Source organism: Ruditapes philippinarum, unplaced genomic scaffold (assembly GCF_026571515.1).
Source record: "Ruditapes philippinarum isolate M1 unplaced genomic scaffold, ASM2657151v2 ctg2715_1_1_1_1, whole genome shotgun sequence".
NCBI lineage: Eukaryota > Metazoa > Mollusca > Bivalvia > Venerida > Veneridae > Ruditapes > Ruditapes philippinarum.
The window spans coordinates 21,641-33,972 of NW_026856692.1; the positions used below are offsets into that span (position 1 = coordinate 21,641).

Below are 12,332 nucleotides of genomic sequence, written 5' to 3' on the forward strand. Positions count from 1 at the left end.
TTGGAAATATTTGTTTATCTCGATATTTTTATATCGATATTTTCAGTATCTCGATGTACAATTTCAGCCCCAACTGCGTGAGTTTTTTTCACACTATTATCCTTTGTTTATCTCGACTAATAGTTTTCTTTCGTCTGTTCCCTTCAAACGTGTGAAAAACACAAACTAGACGATAATAATGATGATTATGTTTGTAACATAATTATTTAGCTGTTTTTATAAAAGTTAATCTATTTAGCTTGTTGATTGACTTATGTCCAAAATTGTAAATTTTACGTTCTTTATAAATATTAGAACACTGTATCAATTCATTATGACTTTAAATGTAAATGAAATAGTGAAAGTATAGAAACGCTATCGTTGCAATATTGTTTCACAACATCACCACCAAATCAATCAGCGGTCGAACAACATCGAGAAAGACCGGATAAATAACCCTGGAGGCAATCTGGATCAACCCCCCTGAAAACAATGTTTTCACTATATTGGTGTATTACTGAGTAAACCTCACTATGTGTTTTTATTACAGAAACCCGTATTTCCGCTGGTAAACATCCGCTAATGTTTATTTGTTAAATATTGACTAGGCCTATGAAAAAAAGACATGGGGATATCATAGTTTATTTGACATAAGGTTTGCACATGTCTTTTGTAAAAATCAGTTTCTGCCTTATTCAAACCCTAATATGTTTATCTCGACATTTCGGTATCTCGATATTTTTTGGACGGTCCCGATGACTTTGTGATAACGAGAGTCGACTGTATGTATATATTGAAATCAATGACCCCCAGGGCGGGGGCAATTTTGACCCCAGGGTTATAATTTGAACAATCTTGCTAGAGGTTTACAACACAATGTTTCATGCAAAATATCTAACCTCTAGCATTTGTCAATTGCTAGAAGAATTTTTTTTAAGTTTTTACTATATACATATAAGGAAAACCAATGACCCCTGGGGCGGGCCTATTTTGACCCCAGGGCTATAATTCAACAATCTGGGTAGAGGTCTACCAGACAATGCCTTATGCAAAATATCTAAGCTTTAGACCTTTTGGGTCTTTACAAGAAGGTGTTTTAAGTTTTTACTATATGTACATATAGCGAAAATCAATGACCCTGGGGCGGGGCCGATTTTGACCCAAAGGCTATAATTTGAACAATCTTGGTAAGGGTCTACCAGATGATGCATTATGCAAAATATCTAAGCTCAAGGCCTTTTGGGTTTTTACAAGAAGGTATTTTAAGTTTTTACTATATGTACATAGTGAAAATCAATGACCCCCCGGGGCGGGGCCAATTTTGACCCCTGGGCTATAATTTGAAGAATCTTGTTAGAGGTCTACCAGACAATGCCTTATGCAAAATATCTAAGCTCTATGCCTTTTGGGTCTTTACAAGAAGATTTTTTAAATTTATTCTTATAATTCCATTTGGTTGCCATGGCAACCAGATTTCTGCATGGAATGAAATTCTTTAAACAACTTTGGAAGCCCTTCACCCAAGGATCAATCCTGCCAAGTTTGGTTGAAATTGGACTAGTGGTTTTTCACAAGAAGATTTTTTAAGTTCACTATATAATCTATATAACACACACACAAACACACCAACACACACACACCCACACACATACATACACACAGGTGAATCGCTATATGCCACCGCATCGCAGATGCTGCGGTGGCATAAAAACTTAAAAAGGCATGCTACAAACTCAAGGTCAAGTCTAAAGCAATTCTGACCTACATTTCTTACATAAGACTTTAATGGAATTGATGAATTAGATAAAGATAACAAAGAGCCTTTAAGTTATCCAAATATTGTCATATTGTATGGCCAAATGTTGAACACATTGGACTGGTAAACTAAGGGTTGCTGGTTTTGTGGGTTCAAACCCAGTCAGGGGCAAGCTGATGTTTCCTTGAGCAAGAAATTTTATGCTTAATACTGGTTGGTTCCAGAACTGATTCAAGAGTGTTTCAATAAATTTTTATCTTCAACACAATCAAACAAAAATTAATTGGCACACAAACCTATCTGAAGTTTATAAAATTACACATACCTCCATGACATATGTCATAAAACTTTACAACATTAGGATGATGTAGTTTCTGCATAACTATAGCTTCTTTCTTTAAATCTTCACCAAACGTATCAGCCATCTCATGTCTTAAAACTAATATAATAATACATGTTCAAAAATTTGTAAACGTTACATAAAACAAGATTGAATTTGTGAAAAAAAAATACTATGTCAATGCATTAATACAACACTAAATAGAAGAAACTGAAGTAGATTTTTTTTTGTATCTATACAATTGAACTTTACCATAATGTAGTAGTTTCTAGTGAATTGGGGGAGGGGGGGTCAAGGTCATGCTTTAGCATTTCCAATGAAAAACAATGTGCAGATGTGTCTAATGTTCAGATACAAAGTTTAAAATAAATGATCAAAAATAAGAATATTCTTACTTGACAAATGTTTAGGTATTTACTGTATTACTTAGTTGTATTAAACTTTGAAATACAATTACAGTCATTTTTCTGAAATATTTAAATAGTGTACATGTTAAAAAATTAGTAAAAGTTATATGAACAAATGCATCTGAAGTTTTCAATCTCAAAACTCAAACAAAGGATTAATAATGTGCGGACATGCTCTTTTATGTTGCTATTTCTAGAAATGTATGACCTGTATCTTTCTATCTACATTAAACACTTCACACAATTTGATATCCATAGAGTATCACTCTTGAAATTATATAATTTTATTATATACATGTATATAATATACCAAGTTAATTTCTTGCAGTATTTTGTGAACAAGACCAATAATCTTGGGCTTGGTAATTTTTGTCTTATTTCACTCAAAATCAGTAATTTACATTCCAAAACATTCCGAAGTATCATGTACGAATTTATTATTGTTATTTATATTACATTCATGACTTGTTGTTTTGATGAGAAAAACTTACCCCTCAGACAAATTCCTATACATCAAAACTCTAAACCAGACTATAGCCCATAAATACTGCTGAGGCCAATATTTTTTAAAACTTAGCCAGCTTGAGCATAACTGATTTGATAGTGAATTTTATTGCAAGTATCAGGAAATAATAAAAATATCTTTATTTCTCCTTTGGCCCAATATCAGCTATTAAAAAACCTTACATAATCTAGATTGAAATACTGTAAATGCTGAAACTTGACATCTGATATAAATATAAGTAACTTTAAAACAAATACATAATTATGAGAACTATGTACCTTTAAACTTATATGAGATAATAAGAAGTTGTGACTACCTTTTACAACTACCGTCTCAGAATCTGCCTGAGGGTCTAATGCCAATAATTCATCTTTTGGGTGAAGCTTTCCCTTGTACACTGCTCCATAATGACCCTAAAATAAAAAGTAGACCAAAATTAAACAGATTCTGAGGAAAAAAAAAATTCTGAGGCATAATGGGCCTTTAATAAATTGAGCCTGTAATAAAATATCAACAAGGTAAAAGTGTCATTGGACTGAAATATTGACATAAAAAAAACTGTATCTTTACTAACTAAATTTTATAAATTGGAGCCGTGTCACGACAAAACCAACATAATGGGTTTGCTACCAGCATGGATCCAGACCAGCCTGCACATTTGTGCAGTATGATCAGGATCCATGCTGTTGGCTATCAGTTTCTCTACTTGTAATAGAGTTGATAAGCAAACAGCATGGATCCTGATCAGACTGCGCGGATGTGCAGGTTGGTCTGGATGGATGCTTGTCGCAAACCCATTATGTTGGTTTTGTTGTGACGCGGCTCAATTTTGTCAGATAAGTCAACACACTTACTCTGCCAAGTACTGTATTCCAGTCAATCTCGAGCTTTCCTTTCTCGATACTGTAACTTCCAATTCTATTGGTTGGAGACATACCGACTCTAGGAGCCACCGTACCTACAGTTACGACATTTGTGGCACCTGCAGCCTGAGGCACTTGAACTGGAGAATGCTGATTATGTACAGGACGTAATAATGCTGTTGTTATAACAGCTTGGTTGGCTGTTTGTGTCCTATTCTCATTTCTATTTGGTGGAGACATCAAATTGTTGTTACCACCTATAGTTACACAAAATAATCATGATAAGAGCAATGTTATGTATTTGTTTATAATTATCTAACATGTTCCTGTACTGGTCAGGGACCATCAACCGGACACTTTTTGAACATTTTTCCGTACAGATTTCATAATTTTTAATCTAGAGACCTAAAAATTTAACAAAGTTCAGGTAGGTTCTTCCCCTAACTAACAAACTAGTTTGTTCATTTCTGATCGTATTGACACTTATATCTGAGGCTCGACAAGGAGGGTATCAAAATAACCTAAATTGTCTACACTACAGTACCATGTGTCCGGACAGATATGTTCATGACGAGATTTAATTCAGATAAAAGCTTGGATGTTTTGATTTTTGACTTTTAACATGATAAATAATATTTCAGCAACAAATGCTGAAGCTTTGGATATTCTATTGTCAACTCTGCAAATGATTATAGCTGGTATATGAGGTCAGGCATTGCTTTCTTGACCCCCAAATTTCAACGTCAACATTTTTGAAATAGACTTTAAAATTTTACCATTTAAGGAGGTTGAAATAAAATTATATACTTAATTTTAGAAGAAACATGCATTTATTGTTGATAAAAAAGTGACTGACAACAAATGAACAAAGAATATACTAAATTAAGCATTTTTGGGGCCGTCCGGGTTTGGTGGTTGTCCGGTTTTGGTGGTCCCCAACCAGTAACCAGTTTGTGTTTTTGGTCTTTTTGTTTATTTTAACCTTTTTGCATTTTAATTTAAGTTATATATTACTTCCCTTTAATTGTAAATTTAAAGGATTATTTAAGCATTGGGTTTTCCGCTGTGTTTAAATATAATTGCTGTTATGTATCATTGTAATTACTTTTAGGTTAAATTTTATTGTAAAAAGTTGTTAAATTATACATTTCTTTTTTACATTTATTTTTATTTTAATTATTATTGGTCATTTCTAAAAATTAAGAATTAAGTTAAAAGCACTACATGTAAGCCAGAAAAACTAATAAGCAAATAAAATTTATATAAGTTGTTTGTATTTATGTATATATATGGTAAATATGCTATTTTTTACATTGTTTATATAAATTTATTTTAGGTTATTAATATAATTGTTATACCTTATTTTAACTTAAGGCTAGGGCTAACTTAACTTCAAAAGTATTTAAAATGTAACTATTAATATATTTATTAAAATTATTTATAAACATACATGTATAATATCTTAATCTTTAATTATTGCAACATGTTATAATAGTTATTGTTTATTTACAGGGCTTTGAAAATATATACAAAATAAAACAAAATCAGGTGTTGTTATATCAAAACCCTGGTCTACTAAATTATTGCTGGCTGGGGCCAGTTAGGTCCCATTCTTATTATTAGGGCTTAAGCCCACCTGGTCACATTACTTGTATGTAGAATGTACCTCACAATCATATAAAATCAACATCAATTAAAACAAGACAGGTCATATGAAGGTGTATAATTTAACTCTGTGTATGTGTATAAATCAAGTAGGTAGCATGTGAATCTATATTCATTGGAAAACTAAATTACATTTACACTTTGCTTTTGTGTTTCCTTTATTTTGATAAGCATAATTGAACATTTGAAACTAACTACATTTAGTCAATTGAAAAGTCAATTTTCTTTCCTAATACATTATTCCATTCCATATCAAAAGTGCAATTAAAACCTTGCCTAGCAGCTATGGTTATAAATGCAAACTACCGCTTATATAGGACCATATGACCTATCAAAATATGTGTTACTAATAACAAATAAAATATTTCATCTTTGATAAATAAAGCGTTAAAGCAGCATTCAACTGTTATTTCTGCTGGAAAAAACAATTCTGTGTTGTTTCAAACTAAGTATTTCACTATTTTTAATCTAAGAAAAGAGCATCATATCACTGTATGGCTTTCTTTAAAACCCGTGTCCTGAGTGCTATCTATAACACTTCAGTTATGAAAAACAGGAGATTGGGAAATGATTCATCCTATTTAGTAATTTAAATATAAAAAGCAGACTGGTTATTAGAGGTAGCGAGGAGTTTCCCAATTGTTTGCATATTTTTCTGTCCGCAAATTTCATTTTCCATCTTTATTCTTTTGATCTCACAATTATATGTAACGATTTATCTATAAATAACATGTTTAAACCTTTAGAAAAGCTGAGGGTTGTTTTAAAGACAATGATTCAGACTTCACAGAGTAAGTAAGACACCACGAATTGTTAGTTCCAGGATATAGAATCAAAAGTAATTAATACAAGTTTCAAGATCTAGTTTCACAAATGAGCTTAAATTCTTATGTTTAAACTAAATAATTAAAGTATTTTCTCTTTGATATATTGACATAGTTTTGCACAAATTGAATGAAATGTAATTTAAATTAATATTCTATGCATCATGTTCACATTGTCACCAACAAAATGACAAATTAAACAAAAGGTTTTCAGTGCACATTGATGGACAAAGAAAAATACCCTCCAGAATATTACCTGTATTACCTTGTTTAAGACATTAAATATCGGATACCAGTACAATACTACCTGTATTACCTGGTTGAAGACATGAAATATCAGGTATCAGTACAATATTACCTGTATTACCTTGTTTAAGACATGAAATATCGGGTACCAGTACAATATTACCTGTATTACCCGGTTTAAGGCATGAAATATCGGGTACCAGTACAATATTACCTGTATTACCCGGTTTAAGACATGAAATATCAGGTACCAGTACAATATTACCTGTATTACCTTATTTAAGACATGAAATATCAGGTACCAGTACAATATTACCTGTATTACCTTGTTTAAGACATGAAATATCAGGTACCAGTACAATATTACCTGTATTACCTTGTTTAAGACATGAAATATCGGGTACCAGTACAATATTACCTGTATTACCTTGTTTAAGACATGAAATATCGGGTACCAGTACAATATTACCTGTATTACCCGGTTTAAGGCATGAAATATCGGGTACCAGTACAATATTACCTGTATTACCTTGTTTAAGACATGAAATATCGGGTACCAGTACAACATTCTGATGGTTGGTGTTAAACCCTGATGAATGAGGCCTGGTCTCAACGCCATAGGAAGACGTATCTATATCGTACTCTGGAATTACATTGTACTTGTGGTATGTATCCTCTGAAATAAGTAATTGTATGGTTTCTTAAATATTTTATGCCATATAAATACTGTTTTTTTTTTGTTTCACACTTATACAGTTTTGTTTTTTTTGTATTTAGTAATAGGGAGATAGATTTGATCACAGGAATAGTATATTTAATCAATAAATCACTATATCTTTAATATACGTACATTTTATGATTTATTGATTAAATATTAAGGTCCTGTGATTAAATGGAATTTTGTATATTTGTTATACCTTTTACCAATCAATAATTTTTATCAATATACATGTAGAACTAAAGAATATGAAAACTGTAATTTTTTTTATTTTTTTCTTCGCTTTTTAATGAATGCGTAAAATTGTTCAACTGCAGGCAATTGTTTTAGGTGCAAGATCATTCACTAAATAATTCAACTTAATTACTAATACTATCAACTTTGTGGACAGAGATAAAAAAATTCAAATTTCAAATACAACATGATAGTTCATCTGATTTTAAAACCTGCCATACATGTATCTTTCAGCTATAAATTCCATACAAAACCATTTGTTTTTAATAACTTTGGTACATAATTATAACTACAGTGCCCATCAAAAGTCTGGAGACAAACAGCAATTCACTGATTTTTGGGTAAAGTTGGCAAAATCTGTCCAGCAAATGCAGTTCTATTGTTTGAAATATAACTTTATCTCAATTTATTATCTTTTAGCATAATAAATGTTAAGAAAGTCATAAGTTTTTCATATTTATATGAACTTATAATAAGGTTTACATATTTTTAGAGAAAACTGACGATTAACTAGTGATTTCAATCACATCAAAAACCTTTGTTTATTCATAAAAAATGTCTGCCCAAATATCAACATAACTGCCATGGTCACTCTTGTGAATATTCCACTACAATACAACGGTTCCATAAGAAGACAGAGTGCGCTCAGTGAAACCCTGAGAAGTCGAGGAGTCGCTAATTCAGAAAGTGTCAAATTCTAGAAATACGAAGGTTAGTTACTTAAATTGTTTTATTTCTTTTTACTTGCCCGAACACTTGAAAATTATTTTGCAAGCACAAATCACCCTTTCATGGTTTTTTTTTAGGGGTTAAAATTCCCCTTTTTTACTTCCAAAGGGTCACTGTTTACAAGATCCCGGATTCCCAATTTTTAGGCTCTTTGGGTTTTCCCTGATTGACTTTGATTGGGCCCCCCAAAGACCTTTTTCAAAAGAGTTGATCGTTTCTTATCAGGCCCCCTTTTACAAAACAAAAGATCCATTGTTTCCCTTGCACAAAAGGGGTCATGGAAAAAGACTGGAGTTAATGCTTTCACATTTCCCCAAAATTTTTTTAGTAGACTTCAGCCAAATTTTAATTTGATTAAATCATTTAATTCCCCCCTTAAAAAAAAGGGGGGCCCCCACTGACCAATGCTCATAGAGAAAAGCGTTTGGCTTTTGCTAGAGCACAGTCATGCTGACTGGAAATGGTGAATTGGTCCACTATTCTGTTTAATGAGATGAAGTTCAACATGTTCCAAACGACGTCCAGGTGAAGCTCTTTTGGACAAATGTGTTGTGTCAACAGTAAAACTTCAAGGTGGCAGAATCATGGTATGGGGTGTCTTAAGCTACCAGGGACCTGGTATTCTGAATTTCATGCATGGAAACTTGAATTCCCAAGGTTACATCGACATTTTGTGCTATTGTGCCATACCATTGGCTCTGCTATGGTATGGAAATGAGTTCTGGTATCATGATGATGGTGTTCCGTGCCACCGGGCCAAGATAGTGAAAGAATAGCACTCCCAGAGTAGCATTATGTGTTTGGATAACTGGCCATCACAGCCTTCAGATCAAACCCCATCACAATCTTGTGGCATGACATCAAAATGAACCTCGGGAACAAGCATCATGGTTATTTGAGAGAACTGTCAATGTTTGTAATTCCGGGTATGAGTTGTCAGTTAACAAATGTAGAACATTAGTTAAGAATATGCCAAGGAGAATTCAAGCCATTTTGGCAGCTAGAGGTGGACAGACCAAGTACTAACTAAGTGATGCTTTCAGTACTGCTGTTTGTTGGTTGCTGAGCTATTAGTATAGATGACACAAAATTTGGCATTTGATACTTTTAATCTAAGTTATGCAATGTTTTTTGTGATGATTTATGACATGAATGAATTATTATGTATTATAGCATAAAATCGGCTATTTTTCCCTTTTTTGCCCATGCTATAACGGGGCCAAAACCATGCGTTAACATAGTCACGCGCTCTTGTTATAGCCCGGTTTTACCTATGCCCAATACATAGAGGGCCCAGTAAACAAACAAAAAAAGACGATTTGGCCTGTTTGCCAGAGTCATGCGCTCTTGATATATTGGAATTATTAATTCGAGGGCCTCAGTCGCATAACGGCGAGCAGCATTCAAGTAATTATGCCAGCAATACGTCGTATAGACATCGCTGCTTATCTTGGTTGTCGCCCTTTCTTAGAAACGGACAGTTGTCAGTATAAACAAATAGAATCTGTCATTCAGTTTAAAATTCCCCGATTAACTTACAACAAGAGGGCCATGATGGCCCTGGGGTCGCTCACCTGAACATAGGCCCCCAGGGCCGGGCCAGTTTAAACCAAAGGGCTTTTATTTGAACAAACTTGGAAGACACCCATTAGAAGATATTTCATGATGTTAAGTTTTTACTATACACAAATAATGAATAACAATGACTTTTGCCCCCCCCCCCCCCCCCTGGCAGGGCCAATTTTAACCCAAGGGCTTTTATTTGAACAAACTTGGTAGACATCCATTAGAACATGTTTCATGCTAAATATCTCAGCTCTAGTTCTTTGAGTTCTTTAATAGAAGATTTTTAACTTTTTACTCTATGTATATAGGGAAAATCAATGACCCCTGGGACGGGGCCAATTTTGACCCCAGGGCTTTTATTTGAACAAATTTTGTAGGCACCCATTAGAACATGTTTTATGCTAAATATCTTAGCTCTAGCTCTTTGGGTTCTTTAAAAGAATTTTTTTTAAGTTTTTACTATATGCATATATGGAAAATCAATGACCCCCTGGGGCGGGGCCAATTTTGACCCCAGGGCTTTTATTTGAACAAACTTGGTAGACACTGATAAGAAGATGTTTCATGCTTAACCCTTTACCACATATATACGCGAAACAACGCACTTTCGACCCCCCCCCCCTTTTTCAGGCCTGAAATAGTGAGAAAATGTCCTATTTTTGGCCCCAAACACATGTTTTCGTTTGAGAAATGTTGCTAAAAAAAGTGAGCACTTTTTTGGCGCCTCCCCCCATCCAAAAGATACATAAGGGGGTTGCCAGAAGGGGGATGTGCACCCTTCTGTTTGGGGGGTTTGAAGGGGGGGGGGGCGAAGTCCCCCTCGTCGCCAAGAAAATTTTGGACTTGTGAGAGGCTTAAAATGACCCCAGGTTGATCATAAGGTAACGTGTAACCAACGCTGAAAAGCCTTTGACTCTATCTCAATCACTTGTGAAGTTGCGTCACTTTGAAATAAATTTTGATGGAAAAAATCGAGGCAAAAGAGTGATTTTTGGCAATTTTGAGATGTCCCCTCGTTGCCATGGTAACAGGAAATTTAAGACTGAGCATGTCGTTACAAAGGCAATGGTCCAGTCAACATTTGTGCCAAGTTTGATTAGTATTGAAGCATTTTTCATAGTTTCATAGCAGTTTGAACTTGTAAGAGGAGGATTTTCATTGAAAATGGCCATTTTTCACAATTATGATGCTCATGGGGGAAAGGGTTAATATCTTAGCTCTAGCTCTTTGGGTTCTTTAAGAGAAGATTTTTTTAAGTTTTTACTATATGCATATAGGGAAAATCAATGACCCCCTGGGGCGGGGCCAATTTTGACCCCAGGGCTTTTATTTGAACAAACTTGGTAGACACTTATTAGAAGATGTTTCATGCTTAATATCTTAGGTCTAGCTCTTTGGGTTCTTTAAAAGAAGATTTTTTAAAGTTTTTACTATATGCATATAGGGAAAATCAATGACCCCCTGGGGCGGGGCCAATTTTGACCCCAGGGCTTTTATTTGAACAAACTTGGTAGACATCCATTTGAACATGTTTTATGCCAAATATCTAAGCTCTAGCTCTTTGGGTATTTTAGAAGAAGATTTTTTTAAGTTTTTACTATATGCATATAAGGAAAATCAATGACCCCCTGGGGCGGGGCCAATTTTGACCCCAGGGCTTTTATTTGAACAAACTTGGTAGACATCCATTTGAACATGTTTTATGCCAAATATCTAAGCTCTAGCTCTTTGGGTTTTTTAGAAGAAGATTTTTTTAAGTTTTTACTATATGCATATAAGGAAAATCAATGACCCCCTGGGGCGGGGCCCATTTTGACCCCAGGGCTTTTATTTGAACAATCTTGGTAGACACTCATTAGAAGATGTTTCATGCTTAATATCTTAGGTCTAGCTCTTTGGGTTCTTTAAAAGAAGATTTTTTTAAGTTTTTACTATATGCATATAGGGAAAATCAATGACCCCCTTGGGCGGGGCCAATTTTGACCCCAGGGCTTTAATTTGAACAATCTTGGTAGACACTTATTAGAAGATGTTTCATGCTTAATATCTTAGGTCTAGCTCTTTGGGTTCTTTAAAAGAAGATTTTTTTAAGTTTTTACTATATGCATATAGGGAAAATCAATGACCCCCTGGGGTGGGGCCAATTTTGACCCCAGGGCTTTTATTTGAACAAACTTGGTAGACATCCATTAGAACATGTTTCATGCAAACTATCTAAGCTCTAGCTCTTTGGGTTTTTTATAAGAAGATTTTTTTTAAGTTTTTACTATATGCATATAAGGAAAATCAATGACCCCCTGGGGCGGGGCCAATTTTGACCCCAGGGCTTTTATTTGAACAATCTTGGTAGACACTCATTAGAAGATGTTTCATGCTTAATATCTTAGGTCTAGCTCTTTGGGTTCTTTAAAAGAAGATTTTTTTAAAGTTTTTACTATATGCATATAGGGAAAATCAATGACCCCCCTTGGGCGGGGCCAATTTTGACCCCAGGGCTTTA

General features: G+C 34.1%; 1 protein-coding gene across 1 annotated transcript in view; it reads right to left on the reverse strand.

Moving 5' to 3' along the window:
- The window catches only part of LOC132747372 (tyrosine-protein kinase Abl-like), a 33,272-nt gene that overhangs the window by 16,780 nt on the left and 4,160 nt on the right, over positions 1 to 12,332 (reverse strand). Inside the window, exons 2-5 of the mRNA XM_060736728.1 lie at positions 7,115 to 7,261; positions 3,842 to 4,107; positions 3,304 to 3,400; positions 2,061 to 2,174 (exon numbers count right to left, since the gene is read on the reverse strand). Of these exons, the coding sequence (XP_060592711.1) occupies positions 2,061 to 2,174; positions 3,304 to 3,400; positions 3,842 to 4,090 (460 nt within the window). The 5' untranslated portion in view covers positions 4,091 to 4,107; positions 7,115 to 7,261. The remainder of the gene's footprint in view (positions 1 to 2,060; positions 2,175 to 3,303; positions 3,401 to 3,841; positions 4,108 to 7,114; positions 7,262 to 12,332) is intronic.